Source organism: Helicoverpa zea, chromosome 13 (genome assembly GCF_022581195.2).
Source record: "Helicoverpa zea isolate HzStark_Cry1AcR chromosome 13, ilHelZeax1.1, whole genome shotgun sequence".
In the NCBI taxonomy this organism is placed as follows: Eukaryota; Metazoa; Arthropoda; class Insecta; order Lepidoptera; family Noctuidae; genus Helicoverpa; species Helicoverpa zea.
In genome coordinates this window covers 12,570,929-12,593,964 of record NC_061464.1, presented here as the reverse complement: position 1 = coordinate 12,593,964, position 23,036 = coordinate 12,570,929, and the positions used below count along the sequence as shown (strand labels likewise).

General features: G+C 36.9%; 2 protein-coding genes across 2 annotated transcripts; one reads left to right on the top strand and one right to left on the bottom strand.

The window, feature by feature from the left end:
- The first annotated feature begins 13,653 nt into the window (after positions 1-13,653).
- LOC124635933 lies at positions 13,654-15,949 on the top strand. Its single transcript, XM_047171897.1, has 2 exons — positions 13,654-14,278; positions 15,183-15,949. Exons 1-2 carry the CDS (start codon positions 13,940-13,942, stop codon positions 15,816-15,818), a joined length of 975 nt encoding a protein of 324 aa, XP_047027853.1. The 5' UTR covers positions 13,654-13,939; the 3' UTR covers positions 15,819-15,949.
- LOC124635932 lies at positions 14,275-16,798 on the bottom strand. Its single transcript, XM_047171896.1, has 3 exons — positions 16,469-16,798; positions 15,959-16,271; positions 14,275-15,103 (listed from the first exon to the last, which is right to left on the bottom strand). Exons 1-3 carry the CDS (start codon positions 16,612-16,614, stop codon positions 14,315-14,317), a joined length of 1,248 nt encoding a protein of 415 aa, XP_047027852.1. The 5' UTR covers positions 16,615-16,798; the 3' UTR covers positions 14,275-14,314.
- Between the last annotated feature and the right edge of the window lie 6,238 nt (positions 16,799-23,036).

Genomic DNA, 23,036 nt, shown 5'->3' with positions numbered 1-23,036 from the left:
TCGAGCATAAATAATACTATCTTAGCCACGAGTTAGGTATCTTCCACTCTAAATACAACTCAGCATGATGGTTATTTTTTTGCATCTAAATTTGTAGCATGCATTCTAACAGTAGACTTCTTAAATACTATTAAATTACATCATAAAATATTTATTTACCTTCTATTTTTTTAACTCGTACCTACTGAGTTTTGTGTTTAAAATATAACACATCCCATATTAATTGACCCAGCATGGAAGTAAGCATGCAACATGCAGCAAGCATGGCTTCTGTCACGGCTCCGGCGCTGCGGGGCTCCGGCGGTCCCATGCGAGCTTATCGTCGCAGATGGTTTTCACGCTCACCACCGCAGCTTCGGCTTGCTGGCCGGCTCGGCCGGCCAGCCTCAGCCACGGCGGCGAGCGCTGAAACTACCTGCGCCTCAGCTCGCAGGCCGCCTCGCCCCTCCGCGCCTACGCGGTTTTGAATTCCACTCTCGGGGTAGGGCAGATAAGACTACGTGGAGTCGGTTTTGCAGCGATTCGTTTTCGTCTAGACTTGAATTTTTAGTACAATGTTTTTTAATTGAAGGTTATAAATGGCAATATGCTAAATAAAATGAATCCAAATTAAATTCTACCATCAAAAAAAAAAAAAAAAACGAGCATTCATTCATTTTTTTGAAAAATGAGGCCGAGTTAGTAAATGAGATGACAATGTATAAATAAGAAGGACAAGTTACAATAATTGATGATTTTTTACTGAAGCTTTCTAGTAGTTGGCGTTGTAAAAAAGACGAATTAGTTTATTAGAGGCTATGTTGTTTTTCCGTTGCTTAGTTATAAAATTAGAAGTTTAATCATGTGTCCAATAAATAATTTTGTGGCTACACTTATTATTTCCCATTTATTAACATTAACGCCTATTTTCTGGCTGCATACCTAATTAAATATATTGAGAAAAAAATAACCAAGAGACTGTGCCAAAATGTTATCAGGCTGACTTTATCTTAAGCATCGTCTTAAAATCCCACACGAGGTCTCTTCGCTGTGGATTGTGTAATTAGGCTTATCAGTTTGTTAGTTAATTAACTTACCCACAGAAGCGCCGCAGAAATACTTAATAAGCTAAGCTAGGAACACTACGGTAAATAACTGTTTAGTGCCGCTGTCTTGTTGCCTATAATTTATTAATTGTTGGGTAAGATTACCTGGGAATTATTCTAATAAGTGGGTCTGCCTTCTGTTACTTTTATATGATACCTAGTTATCTACTTTACACACCTAAACTAATATACATATTATATACCTAGTTACCGTAAATAATTTGGGGTTTTTATTTAACTTTATCTAGGTTTTAGTTATAAATGTGGAGAGCGCGAAGTAGTCATCATAAATTATAATAAAATTATCAGTTGAAATGTTTAATTAGACGGCTAGACTAGGTCTCTTAAGATACGCATAACCACCGGTGACATTTTAACTTCCAAGGGTTTCTAGTGCTAAAAATAATTGTAAAATACGTTGCTTCGTTGCTGAAAGTAAGCTGAGTATCATAATTTTATCTTTACTTATAAATGCTGTGGGCTTCTCGCGATAAAACCCACACGGCGAGTGATTTATCTTATCCCGCACAGTTGTGATTCAGTCTGCCGTCTGGACCTTAAAAACGCTGAAAAATTTAGATCTGTATCTGGGATTTTCACTGAATATTATCAATAAGAAACTATAATTTATGAGTTTTATGTTTAGGGCATAATACAACAAATGTTTTGCTCAGTTTATGCTTTGGCAAGCTTTACATTAGATAGGAACCATAGACAAAAGTTGTTAAGTTGAATACTTCATACCGAATGTAGGTTTGACTTTATGGAACCTCAGCCATTTTTGCATGGTACTCTAACTTCTAATGTTTCCTCGAAATGTCATCAATACAATCCTAAATAACAAAGATAAAGCAATCAAAATGCTATTATGCTTGGACAGCCGCGGGGCGACACCGCACCGGTGTGCGGTGTGGCTGCCAGATATCTGACAAACATTTAACCCTTTTCAATACATATTTAACTCTTTTGAAGACACGATCATATTGGCTTTGTATAAATATCTATTGTATTGGAAATGTTGTGCCTTGAATGGTATTTCTATTTTATCATGTGGGCACAAAAACGTTTTATGAGAGAACATCGCTTGATCCCTTATTTTACTCGAAGCTAATGAAATAAATAAGAAATAGAGGAATTTATTACCTGTAAAATAGTAAGGTACTTAAATAGCATAGAGATCACTGATCACCGATGTGTAAACCTAATTATAACATTTTATTCCAGAGCGTTTTGAATCTATCTTTAGCTTGTTATTTGGGCCTATTTTAATTTCGTTCGAATTTAGTTGGAAATCCCAGTGAATTTAAACTACATAAATGTCTCTTAACGTTAACAAATGGTAACGCTTTTGATGAAGGCTCGACATTTGGTTGATAACTTCCAAAGAATAATTTTGGATAGCTAATTATAACGACAAACAGTGTTCAAAGAAAATGTTTATTTTATTTAAATCTGTTTGCGAAGATGGTCGGGTTTGTGTTGGTTTTGAGCCGGGAATAGCACGGAAATAAATGGAAGCAATTATTTTTATTTAAACTTACTTGGATGGTAAGACGCGACAGTTCAAAGTAAGCAAACCCACCATACCATATCATGAAAATAAGGTCGAACAATTAGGTAGTTATAGTTGTAGTCGAGATCTTACTGGAATAATTAGGTAATATTTAATTTTATCATTTCAGTATTCAAAAATTAAGGCATTCTTTTGATAATACCTAGTTGCCTACATATATGTATAAGTATATTGGTAGGTAACTAGTTCTGAAGAAGTTCTACATAACCAAACAATGAAACATCGTAGTACCTACCCTGAAACCCTTGCATGACGTTACAGAAGTTGTAACAAAACGCGCGTAGTTCACAAGTTAGCGAGTTAGCTACTTGGCTACTCAATAGTTATCTAGTGCTAACCGCTACACTACGGTGAGGATATTTCAACAATAATGTTTCATGTAAGTTACGAATTTTAGAACAATCAGGTAGTACCTTCTACTACTACTGCTTCCTTAACTACATACAATAATGTAAGGGTCTTAAATAGAGTACAGTATGTAGGTGGAAGACGGAAGAACACTGACTCACTGACTGTATGGATTTACGTTACATACCTAGTTACCGGTTCTTGTGTAGAAGAAGAAAGTGCCCTAAGGCATCTTGATTTCAGATAGACCTGATAAATAGGAATTATTAAAAAAAAATTGTTGAGTTTTAAAATTTATTTATTGACACTAGGTAGAACATCAGTTACACTTTGGACAGAGATTTAACTCCCGCTTAAACTAGGTATTTACTGTTTATTTATAAATAAACCTAAGATACCTAAAAAAACATTATTTTATTAAGTTACTCACATTTTAACTTAACTTTTTTGTCTTACAGTTATTCCACAACATACTTACTATAAAGAGTAAAATGAATGTGCGTAGTACATGGTTGCAGTACAAGTAAAGCTTTCTAATAGATTCAGCGTGCCGAGCGAGAGGTGACGTAATGTAATTAAGGTAATGGTGTAATTGACGCGACGCGACGGTGCAGCCGCTCGCGCCTGCAGGTGACATGTCGCTGTGATTCTCTTTGTTAATACTCATTTTGTTTGTTTTACTGTTTGTATACTTTTTTTTTAATAAAAAGTGATCTAATTAATAACATAGGCTGTAATTAAAAAACCCACCCAAAACAAAAATGTGAAAGACTGCCAAGTTCGATAATATGGGAATGCTTCGCCTATAAAAGAAGTGAGATCTGAATAAGTACCAAGTTCCATACACATACCTCAGTTAAAAATAGTTACTTTTTAATGATGTTACTTGGCAAGTAAAAGGCTCCGAAATTACAAACCGATTTGAAAAATGCTTGCTTGCACCGTTGAAAAGCTACACTCTTCCAGATTAACATAGGCTATATCTCAGATCAACTGAGGGCTATATTTTATCCCGGTGCGGGTTGTAGTTCACACGGAGGCGAGAGTCTTCTTGCGCCTGTACGACTGGCGCGAGGAGGCTCAGCGCCGGGGGGAAACCCCGTCGCCGCGGCAAGTTGTCGCGCAGCGGGCGGAGCCCCGGCGCGATCTCATGTTGGCCTGGAGGGAGCGACTGTCGCAACCCAGTACAGGGCACGCCACCATCGTGGCGGTAAGTCCCCTCTTTGAGGAGTGGCTCGGGAGGAGTCATGGCGCCCTCACGTACCGCATGACGCAGGTCCTCACCGGACACGGTTGTTTCGGGAGGTACCTGCACCGAATCGGTCGTGAGGAGGCGCCCGGGTGGACGGCGCGCGTTGTTCCACGCGCTCCTCAAAGAGATGTCAGCAACCCCAGCGGGGCCCAGCAGGGCCAAGGCCTGCCGGGGCTGCGGGTTGTTCGAAAGAGATACCGCGGCCCTGGTACATACCTAAAAGGCCTATGACGGAACACGACGGTTTTTAGTCAATAAGAGTCTGACACTCCCTCACCGCTGCTAACCCACAGCGGGAGGGGTCATTTGATGATTTTTGACGTCGTTAAAAAAAAAAAAAAGGGTTGTAGTTCACACGGGACGCAGGTAAAACCAAGTAAAAACGGCTGGTACTTTACAAAGTAAGTAATACTATACATGATAGATACCGAGAAGTATATTCCAGGAAAATTATTTGTAGTCGGAAAGTAAATTATTGTCAAAATGAAATAAATTACTGAAATCTTTCAACAAAGGTCCTCTACCTTCCGAGCTGCCTACTCTATGGTAAGCTATGGAGCGATAAGTCGGTCATACTGCAAGCATAGTTGATAGGTATCACAGGATTTATGACGATATAGCGAGTACCCCATTACAGTAATCGATGGTGTTTGTATGGGAACCTGCGGGCGTTAACTTGCAGTTTACGTAAATGCTCTCGTAAATCCACTAGTAGAGGTAGTTTAGCAAAGTTATGGATGTCATAACTCGGTCATGACTTTATTTTTGGTAGATACTTTGTCAGTTTACCTATCTGTTATATGTGTTTGTGTGATAATATGTTTGGATCGAGCTGTAAGGACTGGGAATAACTAGATTGAATCACTGATAATGGCATTGCATGGTTTATAATCAAAAGGACTACATACTTCTTCCATTTTGTGTAAAAAGTTCGCTTAAATAGGTACCGAACATCCACTTATAATAGGTATGTAGGTAGATAATATTCTCTGAAACAACATTAAATCCGTCTGGAGACCTTTACAAAATTATTGCTCAAATAAAAATTAAATGTAAAAGACGTTACAGTACCTGTCTATCAAGCACTAGTTAAGTGCTAATTATTATCGTTCGTTACAGAGAAAATCGCACCGATTATGTAGGTAGGTACATCTAATGTCAAAGTAAAAATAAAAGTTAGGCTAAGTAATATTTTATAGTTGAATTGGTAAATAGCCAAGAGCGTCCACCTTCTAATCGAAGTTTTTTTTTAAAATAACGGTAACGTCACACGTGTGTGAACACTGAAAATATGACTCAAGTTAATGTTTTCAAAACACTACCTGTAAACCTAATCCCCAAATTTCCCCATTCACAAACTCGGTACCTAAATCACATCACTAACGTAGGAAATGAAACTAGTGTTGTACATTAGTGTGAGATTGGTTTCGGCTTTAGTTGTTGTTTACCGAAACGAATTACCTACCTGCTTAGTGTAAACCTTCATCAAAGGCTTTTGATGAAATATTATGAAATTCTCAGTGCCTACCTACTTATCGCGTTTCCTGTCTGGCAAAAAACACCATACCTATTTACCTAATCGGGAATTAGAAAATGTGATAAAGATATTTTATTTTGTGAAATGAAATATGATGATGTTTATTTACAGTAGGTAAGTCTTCTTACCCAAAAGTAAACAAACAACATTTTCACTCCAATTAACAACCATGGCTTTAGTTCGAAAAGGTTCCATTCAACCGTTTAAGTTTATAATACGAAACTTTCTTGTAAAGCTGGAAGTTTTGTCGAAGTTGTGATCAAATTGAATGCTAAATTGCTATCGGTTTCGGCTAAGGAACTAAGTTCGTGTAGTGACGATGTCTGCACACGTTCCAACTTACGCAAACTTGTTAAAAACAGGATGTTCTGTGTGACAAAGGTTATACACGACCTGCTCTTTAAATGCCAATGCTTTAGGAGTTGTAAGTACTAAGTACTAGACATAAATTAGTATAGGTTACGATGTAAAACGTTCTAGAAACGGCTGTCGTTTACTTACGTATCTAAGTTGCGAGGCAATGTTCCTACTTGCATTGATTTGCACCTTAGATACTGTACGACTGCAGCATCTTTTCTTTTAGTATACAATTTTGTATCACTATTATTGAAGGTACAGGGTTATCACCAGGCCAAATTCAGACATTAAACAAACAGACCTTCATAAGTTTTTTTTTAACCCGTTCTAAAAAAATAACCACTTTTGCGCTACCCAATCATGATAATATTTTTAGATTAACACCGTGTGAAGGGTTTTACCAAATTCTAATATACAAAGGGTGCTGTTGTACGAGTTAATTAAGGGATTCAAGGACAAAGCGGAGTGTCAGACGCACAGACACGCGACATCTTCATATTATATACGTAGTTGATATGTTGTGTGTCTATGGCAGATGCGGCGTCTATTGCTGATCTTTGTTATTAATGTTTTGTTGAGACAATGTGTCGTTAATTAGCTTTTTTTTTGTCATACACATGTAGTTACAAAATCAAGCTTTGTAGTGGTGGCCGATTATTTTTGGATTGCCTGTACTTTATTAGGTACTAAAACCAATGTGTGACTAATCTTGCCCTTGTGCTAAAGAATATTTCGTTATTTAAAGGACGAGTTAAACTGAAATGTACATACTTAATTCCAGTTAAAACAAGTACCTACTTATTACAATTTAATTTTAAAGAATTATCGTGTAAATCTGTGGGTAAGGTGTACGCAATCAATTCTAATCTAATTTCTCATTTGAATATTGTGTTCAAAGATACAAATATGCATAATACAAATTACCAATATATAGGTACACAGGTATATTCAGATACGTTATACAGGTGTGAGTATGTAGATATGCATCATCGATTTTGTCATTAAGGTAACTGAACGCTGAATAAATTAGATGCCACTGAACTCGCTGAAAATGTGATAAATGATCGTTTAAACGTCTTCCACCATGGTCGTATGGAAGTATTATCTTTTTGCCTGACCAACGAGAAAGAGCATGCATGCATATGCATGTATTAACGATTTACCCATACTTATGGTACTTACCTACGCAATGGAATAAATCAATATTTTGTAGCAAGCGTTTTGGTTGAATTTCAATCATGTTGGGTGAAAGATCTAATATTTTAAGACCCTCTGTTCTTGTGGACCTCACGTCATGCGCAAGCTATCGGCAATATATCTTTGTTTGCTTCACGCATTGTGGAGTTCAGTCTATAGAATCAGAATTTCAGTACTAGACGGTCAAAGTCTATACCTACTTCCTTCCTCCTTGGTTGAAGCTGTCGACATCGCTGTGTCCCGAGGAACACATAATACAATTTTGCATGTTCCAAACTAAGATACAATCTGTATTTTATACAGGTATAATATAATCTACAACACGAATAATATCAACGTTGAAATTCGTACTAACTTGCATTACTGATGAGATCTATCAAAATATCGAACTTAGTATAATGCGAACATGTCTGAGACTGGATATTCCACTGTCTATGCATTAGTTATCTCAGCTAAAGTTGTATTATATTCCTAGGAACACAGGAGCTAGGAATTGTTTAGGGGCTAGTTATTCCGACACGTCTGCCAGTCGCTGTCTGCTAACCGAAATACGGACAGCTTTGATTTCAATAGGAACTTGTATCAAATCTTGTTGAAATGATATTGTAGATACTGCAAATACAAACGTATATGTATAAGGTATTTAAAAAAGGCTTTAAAAATGAGCCTGAACGTATAAAAGGAAACCTTATTCGAAGAACCTTATTGGTGTTGGATCAACACCTGAAAATTTCTAGATACTCATATACATTGTGTGTTTTGCAAAATTTCAATCAAAAGTTGTGTTTAACAACAATTTTTATAGGTCCTACTTAAATATGTTTTGTAACCCCAAACTTTTATCATTACAACTTCAACGAGATACCATGTAGGTACATAAAATGTTTGTTTAATTTTTGTTTAACAAAACATAAATATTTTACAGTGCCACGGAACAAACAGATTAGAATTTGTATCATAAATGAAAGAAGTTCTCATTGCTACAATTTCAACCTATTTGTTATTCTTAAAAAACAAGAAAAATATAAACTGTATCTTTCTTCTAAAGTTTCATCAGTAGATGTAATTTTAAACGCTTTTTTCTTTAGTTAAAATTACAGCCAAAGAGAAATCTCGACGTCCTTCCTTGGAATTAAAATAAATAATCTCCTTTGGTCGCTAATAACGGCTCATCCGACAAATTATGAGGTTTAGCCTCTCATTAGTAATTAACTAATTAGAGACCGGATCCCACATTTTATTTCGTACAAAGAGGAAGTTGCATTGGTAAGCCTGCGTTTATGTTTTAAACGTTTTGCATTAAGTGGCAATCTAATTAATCATATTACGATGGTCGTACAAGCTAGGCAGCAATAGTTGAATGTACCTACCCAAACTAGTGTTGCTTCCAGTGAATTTATGCTGCAGGCAAATGTGTAGGCAAATTCACTGACTGCGGTCTACCTTCCTAGAAATTATTTGCGAATTCCACGTCATTTAATCTACGTCCCGGGAGAACCACTTCCCGCAATCTGGTAAAAAGTGGTCTACATAAAATTTTCTCAGGTAGACTACATTATTGATTGGTAGGTATGACCATAGGTTCAGTATTTTTGACTTGAACGCACGTCAAACAGATAGAGTTACACTCTTATTTATGGCTTATTCACAAGTGACTTACGATCCTCTTATGTCTAAGAACCGTATACTTGAACAATTCTTATTGAACGGCTACTTAACATGAGTTGATCCCTTGCTCCGCTCGTTGGTCAAGTATGACGTATGTGAGACCCGCCTATTGCGAAGGGTGTCTGTGGCACCCGCAGCTGACCGTACTTTATGTCTTTGTAGTGCTAAGATATTATGTCTCTGAGGGGCTTATGGTTATGCGATATTCCCATGGTATTCGGGCAGATAAATTGTAACTGTCAGGGTGCGTTTATACCTAAAGGAAAATGTAGTAGACTTAAAGAAAGAGCTATTACTGGTTTGGTTTTAAACGAGTCAAGTGCCGAGACTATTCTACCTACAGTGGTTATTTTTTATCATCATTATCATTTCAACTATACCATTTAATACATAAAATGTTCTTCAATCTAATCCAGTAACTTTGTGACATATATTACTGACCCACATTCCAAAGCTATTCCTGTCTTATACCCTCCAATCACAATACGCCGTCACAATTCATCCTCAGAGCTAGTAATAATTCACCAGTGCTCACATTCCCGTGACGGCCGTAACCGTCGCGAATCGCCTGTATCCATGAAGAAAACCAAATGACTAGCGGAGGTGCCATAACGAAAAATCTAATAAGAGAGCTTCTTAAATATGAGATGCTTCTCCTAAGACGATATTCTTATATCGCCAAAATGCGGGTGAGCGGGGGACGAGAAACGTTACTGTTTTCGTCCTTCTTTGGATAGGATTTTTTTTGTGATACCAAAAATCGGTAACAGATATCTCAAAGAACCCGAGCACCTCGTTTGTTTACTCGTAACTGATACGAACGGTAAGAAATTGACCTAGAAGAAGGTGACTGACATACTTGCATGATGGCATCTCCGCTCATGTTTCCTTACTTCCGTGGTCTCCATGCGCATTCTGAGGCAATCTGCCTTAGCGCGCACGAGTGCACCAGCGGCCCATATCCGAACAAAACCGTTTCACTCTTGACCCTTACTCATGTAGAATGCTAAGTATTCTTACGTATAAATGTTAAGTTAATCTGTCTGGTTTGCTTTAATTCGTGAACGACTGATTTTATTTATTTTTATATTACTTTGGAAAAGCATACACTATAAATCTAAAGATTTTATTTGTTTTATTGATTCAGAAACTACCTACTAGTCTGATTTAAAAACTCCTCTCAGTCTTAAATAGCTCATTTATCGAGGAAAATTGTAGGTAATTTTTATCCGGGAACGCGAAATAGTTCCCAAGGGACGCTCGTGACTAAATAAAGAAAGTTGAATAATTCCTCAATAATTAAATTCCTAGCGATTGACTCCGTAACCAGCGCAGGGATAAAGTGAGAGCTTAGGAGCTTATTCTCATGAGATGCCATCGACGTGAGAAACGAGGATAGCGTGTTAATAATATCCACAGAGATATATTACACGATCTTTTGTTTTGGGTTCCACATATTAATGGAGTGAATAAAAAGAAGGTTGAAACATTAGGTTCTATTTAATTACGATTTTATTGAAAGCTGACAATTTAAGATAGTAAATTCGCTGTCTTTTATATATGCCCTTTTTCAGAGGGTACAGTGACTAAAGTAATAAATGTAAAATATCGAAACGAGAAATAATTTATTTTGAGTAAAATTTAATACAGTGCGTCATTCAAACGGTGTTTATAATGTATGCTATATCTAAGTAATTACTGCGATCGACTGTTGGCATCTGATAAGAGAAGCTAATTTTAATTAGCCATTATGAAAAATCTAATCGAAATACCTTCGTTTCTCGGCTGCATTAGCCCATAAATATATACCTTGGTCAGATGTCTGACGTTTTTTCGACTTTCAATATGCGGCACCATATATTTTGCTTGACTAAAGTTCCAATTTTTATCTATTAGTTCCATCGCTTTCGGGACTGCCAGTCTGTCTTTATTTGAAGTTTACAGCTTTCCAATAGCCGGCCCCGGGGACTATTTATGTCTATGGCTCGTCTATATACCTATTTTGTGAGAAAAATCGACGAATATTTTTTGGAGCTTAGCTTTAAAAACCTTTATTTTATTGTATTCAAGAAAAAATGGGATCATTAACGTGAAAGGCAGTATTCAATTTAATTCTAGGACTGTAATTAAATGTAGGTGAAATTTGGAGAAAAAATAAATGTTAGCCGAGTCTAAAATGCACTGCTATACAGACCTACCCACTTACGGGAATTATCCAAGGTTAATTTATAAAAGGAAACCAATTTGGCGTGAAACGTTGCGGAGGATAAGATAAACTAGTCGGCACGAGGCGGCCATTACAATCATATGTCAAGGATGTCATTCATATTTCATTTAATAAAATATTCAGTTGAAGTAACGCTCAAGTTGTCATATAGCAATTTCCCTGGAGATGAAGTAATGTATTATTTCGTCATTTTCTCGTCCACAATAAATAATATCCGCGAAGTTAGACACGTTTGAGAAGATTTCACTTTCAATATGACTTTTCATTTGTCACCTTTTTTATGAATTGTCCGTTTTTTGTCTGCTATTTTTGGAAACTGAAATCTCTTCCACGACTAAACCAGTTTTGATTGTTTTTCCTTGCTTATTTAAAATTATCTGCTTTCATTTAAGTATATTGCTATATCCCTAACCCCTTTTATATTTAGAACGCTAGCAGAGGCACGTCAGATTTCAGCATGACATCTGTCAAGCGACTCACATCAATAAAACAAAACACTGCCAACCTGAAGTACATAGTGTGTACATAAGTAAAATACCTAAAAAACACCCGGTTAATATCGTGAAATTTTAAATAAGCACACATGGGGCATTGGCTCGTGTTAATGAGTTTCAGTACAATCGCTTTCAGTAAATATATCGTGATGGGCGCAGACGGACGAGCTGTTTGTGTAGGCCGCACGTGGACTGTATGGCTGTTTATGGTATAAGTATGTATGTGATGTAGATATTGTACGAAAAAATAGTATGGTAAAATAGTTAATTTTTTCACACTTTCATACAGTGACTTTTTTGAATACATACATGTATTATAGACAGAAATATCCAGACAAACGGCTAATGTTCATGCACACACATTCTGACTCATGTGGGAATTAAAGTTCACGACCTCCAGCTTTGCAAACAGACACATACTTCTATGCTACTTCAACGTCAAAATTGAAGGTTTATTAAAAATGTTGTTTGTCCAGACATAAATAAACCCAAGAGAAAACTCCTAAGCACATGCTAGGCGGCAGAAATTGTAGTTTTTGAGAATATTAGCTTAAAACCAGCGGTTTCATCTGCCGCCATTGGGAAGCGTGATATCTAACACTGAGATATTTTTTCAAATCATTCCAGTCGTTTCTAGGATAAGCGTGTTCAAACTAACTTTTCAACAACTTAAGTTTTTCTAATAAAGACCTTTTTTTTAATTTGCCTTTGTCTTTTTGTTGTTTTATTGCAGAAAAAACCACTTTCAACCCTCAAAACTGAATACAACATGGATGTTTTATTAACTGACTCTTTACTTGAAAAATATAAATACTTGGAGTCAGTACGACAGATCCGAGATAAGATGATATTATGTTGTATCAGTAAGATCGAGAGGAAATTGAAGGCGTGCCCTCATCACGCGGATGGTTCCCGAGAATATATATTTTTCTTTGAAAAACATTAACTTATATTGAACGATATTTGATTCATTTGGCGCTGAGTGATAGGCTCCAATTGTGTTTTATACGCGAATATAGATTTCTAAATGAATTTCAGGAGAATTCATTGATTTTTGGACATCTTTCATTATTTTACTTCATATCTTTTGGATTTAATAAGAATTCCTACTTACTTTTTTTACTGTCCCACTGTTGGGCACAGGCCTCTTCTTATACAGAGAAAGATTGAACGTTTATTAAACGATTGCTCAAGGCGGATTGACGGTTTCAGACTTTGGTGTTGAGGACTCCTCAAGATGTTTTCTATAAAAAAATAAATGGTACTTACAGTACATAAAACACATGCAAGTTACATAGTAAGGCACGCTCGTCCTTGAGCTTTAATTACTATGACCACTACGATGATATATTTTAGGTAGGATACATTCTGACAAAACAAAGGCATTCTCACTTCACTTCAAAGCATTCCTAAAATTATCTCACAATCAGACAGATTCCCTACAACGACAATACCAATATTTCTTCGATTCCCGAAGTCCAATAGCTATGCAAATGTCCCCGTGTTTGGTTATCCCATGCACGGAAATCCAGTCGGCGCTCATCCTTGGCGAAAATATCGTTTATTTCCCATGGGGTGCCATGGCAAATGCCTGTTCCTCCATCATCTGATTAAGAGGTGGCACGTGACCAACGAGCTTCAATTTATCAGGCATGATTAGCTGACAGAATAAAGATGTTCAGTCGTAAAAATGTCATTGACACACGCATGTGCATCGACGAGCTTTTACCGGCGCTATCGGTGCTGTCAGTAATGAGTAATGAGTGTCGTGCCGAGCACATGCGTGTGACATTGTGACGAACGTAAGTAGGTAGCTTCACAACTGTTTACAGCAGATTATATTTAAACTGAGTGAGCTGGCTTCAATTGAATCGCTTTTGTTTTTTAGCGTTTCGACGTTGAGTCAAAAGCCGTCTACACACTCGCGCGCGAACCGCGCGCGAAGGCGCGAAACACCCGCGTAACATGAGTGTAGATCCGATTCGCATATTCTTCGCGGCTTCGCGGCTCGTTCGCGCTGTGTTCCCCGAAAATTGTCGGTTTTTTGTCCCGCGACAAAGCGCTCGCAGGCGCGAAGCGCGACGTGAACGCGACAAGACTATACATTCGCGCCTCGGGCAGCTCAGTCGCTCAGTAGCAATTGACACGGATGGTTGTGTTTTAGTTTTTTTTTAGGTATATGCTACGATTTTGCTTGCAAAATGAGTAACGTGTGGAGCAATGAATTAGAACTAACATTTATAGAATGTTTTCGTGCTGAGCCGGTATTATGGGACATTAATTTGAAAGATTATAAAAATAAACTGAAAACCCATGATGCTTGGATGCGGATAAGTACGGTGATGGAAATACCAATTGATGAATTGAAAAAGAAAAAAGGTTCTCTCATGTCAAGCTATAGGAGCTACAAGGGAAAAGTTAAGAAGTCCGTTCAATCGGGAGCTGGTGCCGATGAGATATATCAGCCCATTTGGTTCGCTTATGAAGCAATGGATGCTTTTTTGGGAGATACTCTAAAGTGTAAAAAAAGTATGAATACGGTTAGTAGATAACTTTATTTTTTAATAGTTAGGTACTTAAATATTACTTAAATATTTTGTGAATTCGTTTCTTATTTCTGTGGCGTTATTTGCTGATCGCCGAGGTACTCTTCTCAAGTTACGAAAAGCGGATGTATTTTCTTGATCTGTCCTCCATGATCCAGGTTGTATAAGTACTCCATCATCATCAAACATATCAATAGATCCGGGTGGTGTATAGATATGTAAAGAAGTAGAACTTCGTCTCAAGAAGTTATGTAGTAGTATACAAGTATATGTTATAAGGCGAGCCTTTTGTGGTTGTAATGGGATTGGTTTTCTAAACACTCTAAATCTGGCCGCCAATATACCAAAAGTATTTTCTACCACTACCCGAGCTGAAGATAATCTTTTGTTGAATTCACGTTTTGCAGATCCTATGTTGTGCTGATCAGGATAGGGCTTCATTAAATGTTCTGACAGTGCAAAGGCTCCATCCCCCAAAAAAACGTAGGGCACATCAATGTTCGAACCTGGTAATGGATGCGGTGGTGGTAAATTTAAGCTGTTTGTACACATCTTGTTCCATAAAATACTATTTGTAAAAACTCCACCGTCACTTATTCTGCCTTGGCAACCAATGTCAGCAAACATGAAATTGTATTGACTATCAACTAATGCTAGTAATACTATACTGTAGGTTCTTTTATAATTATAGTATACAGAACCAGAATTGAATGGACAGTCGAGAACAATATGTTTGCCGTCAATAGATCCAACCGCTCGAGGAAACTTCCTTGCAAATCCTCTTTCAATACGCAGCCACTCTTCTGGACAAGATGGTATCTGCAAAAAACATAACATATATAAAACCTTCATGTAAAAAACAGTATTTAAGTGCCTAAATGTATGTGTGTTTTTTTAGGAACGTGGAATAAAGGAGCCTAAAGAAGTAAATCTCGAAGCTATTAAAGAGAATGTTGAAGAAATGAATGAAAATCGAAGTCAGTCTATTAACACCCAAAAAGACAGTGACCAGACAATCCACCGACGCAAAATCTCTTCAGAAGTGGTTGACGCAGGAAATGTCGTTAAAGACGCTCTTATCACCTTCAAATCCACGCTAAAAAGGAACCCATTACAGCCTATTCAGCAAGACGATGATTGCGATTTATACGGAAAACTATTAGCAAATAAGTTGCGAAAATTATCTGAAAAGAATAGATTGAAGTTGATGCACGACATTGATGGGATGTATTTACAATACCAATTTGATGACCCTTTAGTGATGACTCCATCGCCACCTCATTTTTATGAACCAAGAACAGGCACATCATCATCTACGCATTCAGAGCCTCCATTTCATTACGGGCAGGCGAATCAAAATACTTATTACCAAAATAGACAAGTAATATCAGCCCCACCTTCTAATATCATTATTCAATCGAACCGGCTAATTCGTACACCAGATTATCCTGTCCTTCATTTACCAGAGAACCAAGATGCAAACACATCTGATCATAATAATGATATAGTTCAGACAGCTTTTGACTTAAGTTAAATACCTACTGAAATTACCGAATTTTGTTTTTATTGTCTATTGAATTTTGTTATTATATTTGGTTGATTTTGCAAAGTTATATTCTAGATTCTAAGTAGTTCTGTATATGCATAATAAAAGTATTAAATTGATGTCCTTACTTTTATTTCATCCTCTAACACTTCACATAGGGCATGGCAAACTTCGGGTATAATTTTTGATATTATTTGTGGTGAAACTTTGAACAAAAAATGAAGGCTTTCAAAGTCATCTCCTGTTGCTAAGTATCTCAGTGTTATAGCGAGACGTATCTGGGCAGGAATAGCTTTTCGTAATTGGGTGTCTTGTTTTGAAATTCGTGTTGAAATTTGACTAAGCAAATATTCAAAATCATTTAATGACATCCGGGAAAACTTTTTGAATTCATCTGTAGGTTCTGCAACTAGTTCATTCAACTGCTCCTCCATGGTTGCACTGTAACAAAATACAAAGTTATCAAGTATCAGATCCCACATCACAAGATATGTTACAGCGGCGTATTACATTTTAACTGTTATTAAAACTGTAATTTTATATAGCTAAAAGTGAATATATATTTATTTCACCCATCTTGTACTACGTACTTACTATATCCTAAACTCTATGAGAAAGCATAATAAATTGGTACTTACCTGGTTCTGTTTCGGTGAATGGTGGTAATCCACCATCTCCGTTTTCTTTGCTTCTTTTGAATTGTTTGTTTTTTCTTTATGGCGTAACTATAAATTGCTAAAGCGCAAAGTAGCCCCGCAGCTGCTGTAGTGGTTTCACTGTCCATACCGACTACAAATAAACTATATTGATTAAATGCTTGGCGTGCATACGCGTCAAGTGCGCGAACTATACTGAGAGCCCGGCGCGAACCTCTGCCAGTGTGGACAGTTGGCAGTTCTTGCTCCAATTCGCGCCGCGATTCGCGTCGCGATTGGCGCCGTGATTCGCGCGCGAGTGTGTAGATGGCTAAAGAGGAACTAAAATTGATCTGTGTAATTTTGGATTTGTTTTTAACGGATTTTATAAATGTGTCTATTTTTTATGTTAATACTATAGCAACTGTTAAATAAAATTAGTGAAACAGATGAAGATGGAAATATATAAATGGTAGCAATTAGACTTCAACGTTTAAAAGATAAAAGTAATTTGTGGCCAGCGTGGACTGTAAACATTTGTTTTATAAAACTGTAGTTCTGCACGAGTTGGTATAAATAAAAACACTGAAAATGTTCTTCAAGTGGAGATTAATTACGAGAACTGCAAACACGTTACATAAGTAATATCGTACTATCTAACATTAATATAAAGTTGCTTGTTGTTGTTGCTAAACCTACTGAACGGATTTGATAAAACCTTGCAGTTTGTTATAGTTTCTACACCAGATTTAAAATAGCTATATACACGTATATGAAGAACATTATCTATTTAGTTAAGATTACTTATTACTAAATGTAAGTATTTATATTTATTATTGTATAAGGATGAGACACTCTTCTTAATTAATTTGACTAGCTTATCTTTCAGGCGTTCTGTATTTTGTAGAATCCCTGAAAGGGGTCTTGTAATTGAATTCATCCGCCTTATATTTTTGGTAGAACGTCCACGTTTTAGGTAATCTAGTTTTATGCTACGATGGTAGAATCTTGCCGACGCTAATAGATGACTGACAAGAAATGGGTTCTGAATATAATTGTCACTGTATTTCCACTGACATTCCTTGTTCAAATAAAAGCTTTGCCAAACTCAAGGTATGTCCTAGTCTTTCTTATTGGTCGCAGAATTCCGTTTTTGGATGTCTTATTCGTGAATCGTACTAGTGCTTCAATATCAACCACTACGTCTTATCAACACCAACTACATAAAACTTCACCAACATACCTACATAATTTTTCAAGATTACAATAGATTCGAGTTCTTCTGTCACTCTTGGTTCACATCTTGAGGATTTCCATTACAGTTACATTTGCTTCGCTTGTTGCAATCTATCGAGTCGAATCGAGTCCATTCCGATAACAGTTACTTTATGTTACATAAAGTAACTGTTATCGGAATGGACTCGCTGATACGCGCAGGTAGATTGGCGGCTTCTACCAGCAATCTTAGTGTTCATCAGAATCCCTGTCACTCCTCATAGATTTCGCATACGGCCTAGTAAAATGGAAGGTAACACAACAGTATATATTTCATACTTATGTGTGAGGTATGTGCTCGTTTATTTCACAATTACTGGCCATGAGCGACGATAATGTCATACTGTCGGGTGCTCGTGCGAGACAATTTTATTCACAATCATATTGGGTAGTATTATGTAGATACTAACCTATTCTGTAAATACATACACGAAGTTAATGATGATGAGTTGTGAGCCTAATACGAGCCACTTTTGGAGAAGTGTTTGTAACGCATGAAATGAAATCATTTATTTTAATTGTTTTGTTAGTACGTGGAAGTTTAGAAGTTTAGATAAGCTATTCAGAATTTTGGCAACAAAAAGCTACAAAATATTTGAAATTCATGCGTTGAAAAAAAGAGTATTTTTAAAATATATAAGAGTAACCTTTTTCCTCAAATCATGTTCAAAGAGCATCTGCATAGGTTTAATGTGAGTTTTTCCTGAAAGTTTTCCGAAATGGCCTCTATTATCGTTCAGCAGATATTACCTTACCTCCATTAAGTATCATAAAAGAGAATTACGAAGGTCCATCTTAAGGAAAGCAAGGGTTTCTTTACAGTCAGGTCAGGAGTGAAATTTTATACGATAATTATATTCCTATTTGCTCGCACAAATATATTACAAAAGTCATCATCTCCCGAGCCTTTTCCAAACTATGTTGGGGTCGGCTTCCAGTCTACCTAGATGTAGCTGAGTACCAGTGTTTTACAAGGAGCAACTGCCTATCTGATCTCCTTAACCCAGTTACCCGGGCAACCTAATACCTTTTGGTTAGACTGGTGTCAGACTTACTACCCGTAACGACTACCAAGGATGTTTAATGACAGCCGGGACCTACAGTTTAACATGCTCTCCAAAACACAGTCATTGGTGTCCAGGATATACTTAGAAAGTACATACAAACTTAGAAAAGTTGCATTGGTACTTGCCTGACCTGGAATCGAACCCAAATTCACATTTGAGAGTTTGGTTCTTCATTTAATACGCCACCACGACTTCTGCTGCTGAAATCTATTACAAAAGTACGATAACCAAATTCATTGATAATCAAGTTCCTTTCAGATTCCTTCAGATCAACGTTAAATGAAAGCCTTCATTCAATTCCGAGTCGATTGACATTCCAATGTTCACAGAAATAAACTCAAATTCTACAGAAAGGGAACAGGAAGGAAATTACATTTGTAAAATATAAAGATTTTTTGAAACGAAAGATATATTGAAAAGCAAAGGTGAGTGAAATAAGGGATTATAAACATGTTTATGTTAACAAAAACCGTCCACGGCCGATTTCGGCCACGGCGGCTGCTCTCATTTTAAGGAGATCAGCCAGCTGCGCAGGACATATCATAGTGCACGAGCATTTGCGCAGACACAGGTGCACTCCCTATCCCTTCACTCTCATAATCTGATGGGACGGCAATCCGACACGACCGGAGAGAGATCAGGCGCAGGACCGACATTTACGTGCTCTCCGATGCACGGGTGAATCAATCACCAACTTCCAGACTACGGGCTGCTTCGTGAAATCTTAAGAAAACCGACAAAGCGAATTCGGCTCGACCCGGGAATCGAACCCGAGACCTCGAGCACAGCAGCCGCGCTTGCGACCCCTAGATCAACGAGGCAGTTTTTTTATAGAGGAAGCATAGATATTGGCTACGCCGTAGCATCGGCATAGCAACGTAGTACCTAACCACCGCATAGTAATATTTTTAAAAGGGTCGTTACAGATTCAGTATTATTTATTTGCCTCTTCTTTACATGTTATCACAAGCTTGTTTATCCTAGCTGTATTTGCCTTTAAACTATTGTATTGCCACCCAGGATTATACATACACATTTATTTACGTTACGCACGGATTCAATTTGATTACCCATTTAAAGTACAAAAAAATGTGTTTTCCCACACATTGTTTTACATAAAATTGTAATGTAAAGTAATGTTTAGAACTGAAATTCAGTGGATAGTAAATGTTTAATGTCAGACGCCCAGCGTGCGCCTGTCAATATTTCACTTGCAAATAAAACTTCACGCGTACTTTCACTGTTTTATTAAACACGTCTGCGAGATAAAACATTGAGAAGACAGATAGTTTGAATATAAACATTGCTGCAGCGTAAAAGCATTAAAGTTTTAGATACAAATAATGCGTTGAAAGCAAGCTCAGTCCCTCTTAGTAATTAAATTAGAGTACATAATGGTTGAGATAGTGACAACTTGAAACCCGTCAAAACATCTGTTAATTAATTAATTACTCAGTGGCTTGAGCCTTGAGCTTCAATTAGTACGTTATTCAGTGACCAGTTTAATAAGTGATGTGTAAGTAAACGGTGGCATTAGGTACACTTCACTTCATTTTGAAGATATGTTATATAACAGTGGTATACTGGGAATAACCTGAGTGCTACGTAGCAGCTACGCCGTAGCTCATTTGCCGCTACGCCTGCTACGCCGTAGCTTATTACCCAGCATTACACGATCAGTTGAATTTGTATCGGAAAAAATATTATGTAGGTAATATTGCTTTTCCGCTGGCGGATATTTATGTAAATAAGGCCTGTTAAGGCTGCCAAATAAAGCTCGTATCCGCAAATTGTTTCATCATCTTGCTGGGTTCCCACATAAAATAAATAATTTCGAAAGCGTTTGAACGTGGAGAAATAAATTGTTTTTTTTTTCTAATGATTATTTGATTTTACACCATAAGATTCCCGTTAGAAACATAGCCCCAAAACTCGAAACCTGTATAGTAAAACAGGGGCTTCGTTGTAAATAACATGAGGTTTTCTTAACTAACTCAACATTTCGAGTAAATGTTTTTGCCGTTCCTTCCCGCAATTAATGTTAACTAGCTATAATTAGGCAATAAAAGTGTAGTAATTACTAGTATTAATTAGCGCGGGTTAATGTGAGAGTTAATATAAAATGTGTTGTTAACCCGCCGATGTTCATTACATACATTGACGTGCATGACTGACGAACTGATTACACGGTCGGGCCAGTAAACACATTTTTTTTATTTTATTTTATTCAAAAAGGAACAACAAACAGCTACACTATGTGATATTACAAAATAATAACATATTAACTTAAATAATAATGTAGCCCACAGCGCTGTTCACAGATTACCATTATTGAATCCATTTCAAAAATGCTAGGGGATAGCTATTCGTGTATGACAGTTAGAATAACAAGTAAAATAGAAAAGATGATAATACAGTAATAATATAAAATCACATATCTAAGAGCGCAAAAGTGTCTCATACAAATGGCTTCGAAACAAACTCATGGAGCACGTAAATATGTCCAAGTGTTGAAATTCCTTATTATAAGATGCTGCCATTCGTCGGATTGGTGAACGTTGGCCAGTATTAGTTCGGCAGGTACCTATTGCAAATAGCGTACCCACTCGCACCTGCCTTCTGTGAACAGTCCTAGGGACGGCATAACAGAGTACATTATTGAGGTCGATACAGTCAAAGTTGCCATTAACAATATTATATAGGGCCATTGCTTCTAGTTGTTTGCGTCTGGAGCTGAGCGTTAAGAGTTTGTACCTGCTAAGCAGCTGATCATACGACAAGTACGTTCTGTGACATCTAAAATGCATTGCACGAAGAAATCTGCGCTGTACGTTTTCTATTAAATCAATGTATTTCTTATAGTACGGGTTCCAGATGGGAACGGCGTATTCAAGCTGAGAGCGGACTAATGATTTATATACACATTTATGAAAACACAGGAAAAATATTTTAAAATAAATACATAACCTTTTTATGTAAATATGTATGATTTTTGGAGAACATTGAAGAAGGTATTCCAAAAAAATATTAAAGTTTGTGAAAAAAAAACGTGACTTAAAATGTCAGAAAGCAAATCGAAAAGTTTTTTTAGAAATATAAAAATAAACTAATGCCTAGATCTACAGTTATTTTTCGCAGTCATAAAGAATAGCTTATAAAGAAAAAGATTTCTATAAAGATAAAAATACTACCACTATAGATATCAAGAAGGTACCTATTCCACTTTATTTAGTACATTGATAAGGCCTATCAATAGGTTCGCCTCGTTTGTACGTGACTAGAATAAGGGACCAAATGTCTTGAGGTCTTTGAAAACTGATACTATTGTTGTAATTTGTATTAGTACTTACATAAAAAATATGTGGAAATAAATATGTAGCGTTAGTGAAGGTTTCTTATCTTCTCGTGAAAGAACTGCCTTGATTGCCTAAATAATATAAACACGCAGAAAGAGATTCAATTCAAACTAAAACAGAATTGTACTTTTAAAAAGTTACCTTTTTAAGTTAGCATTTAATATAGCGAAAAGATGAAAATAAAAAGTATGTCAAAAGCATAAATCCATCTCCAAAAAGTGGAAGGATCTAGCCCAGTAATGGTTGGTACATTAAAATGAACCAAAGATGATGATCGCTCTCGCTGCTCCCATGGCCGCTCTCGCCACTCTCGTGGCCGCTCCGTGAAACTCGTCGAGTGTTTAATTTCACTAATCTTAATTGAATAACTGACGGAGCACTAAATCTCATTAATTGGTCTCCGGCGGTGATCAGGCGCACGCCGGGCAAAGCGTTACACTGCCTGAACTTTGTACTAACTTGCAGGCTATAGTTATTATAATATTCTACATATTATTTACGCACATAAAATAATCTTTGAACAGGAGTCAATTGCTTTATAAACTAATTAGGTAAAAATACGTACTACATACTAATAAAGTAAAGTGGAAACATTTTTCTGTTTTTTCCCTAAAGGCTCCGAAACTACTGAACAGATTTGGAAAATCTTTCACTATTAGAAAGCTACACTCTTCCCGAGTAACATAGGTTATATTTATCCCGATACGGGCGGTAAGACCTACGGGATGCGGGTGAAAACGCTTAGTCTAGAATAAATCAAGCTAAGGCGACTAGACTGACACCGATAAAATAAATCACTTTGTGAGTACTCACGAATTCCAACAGAGCCCATATTTCAGAGCTGTACCAGACCAACCCACAGGTCTCTATCAT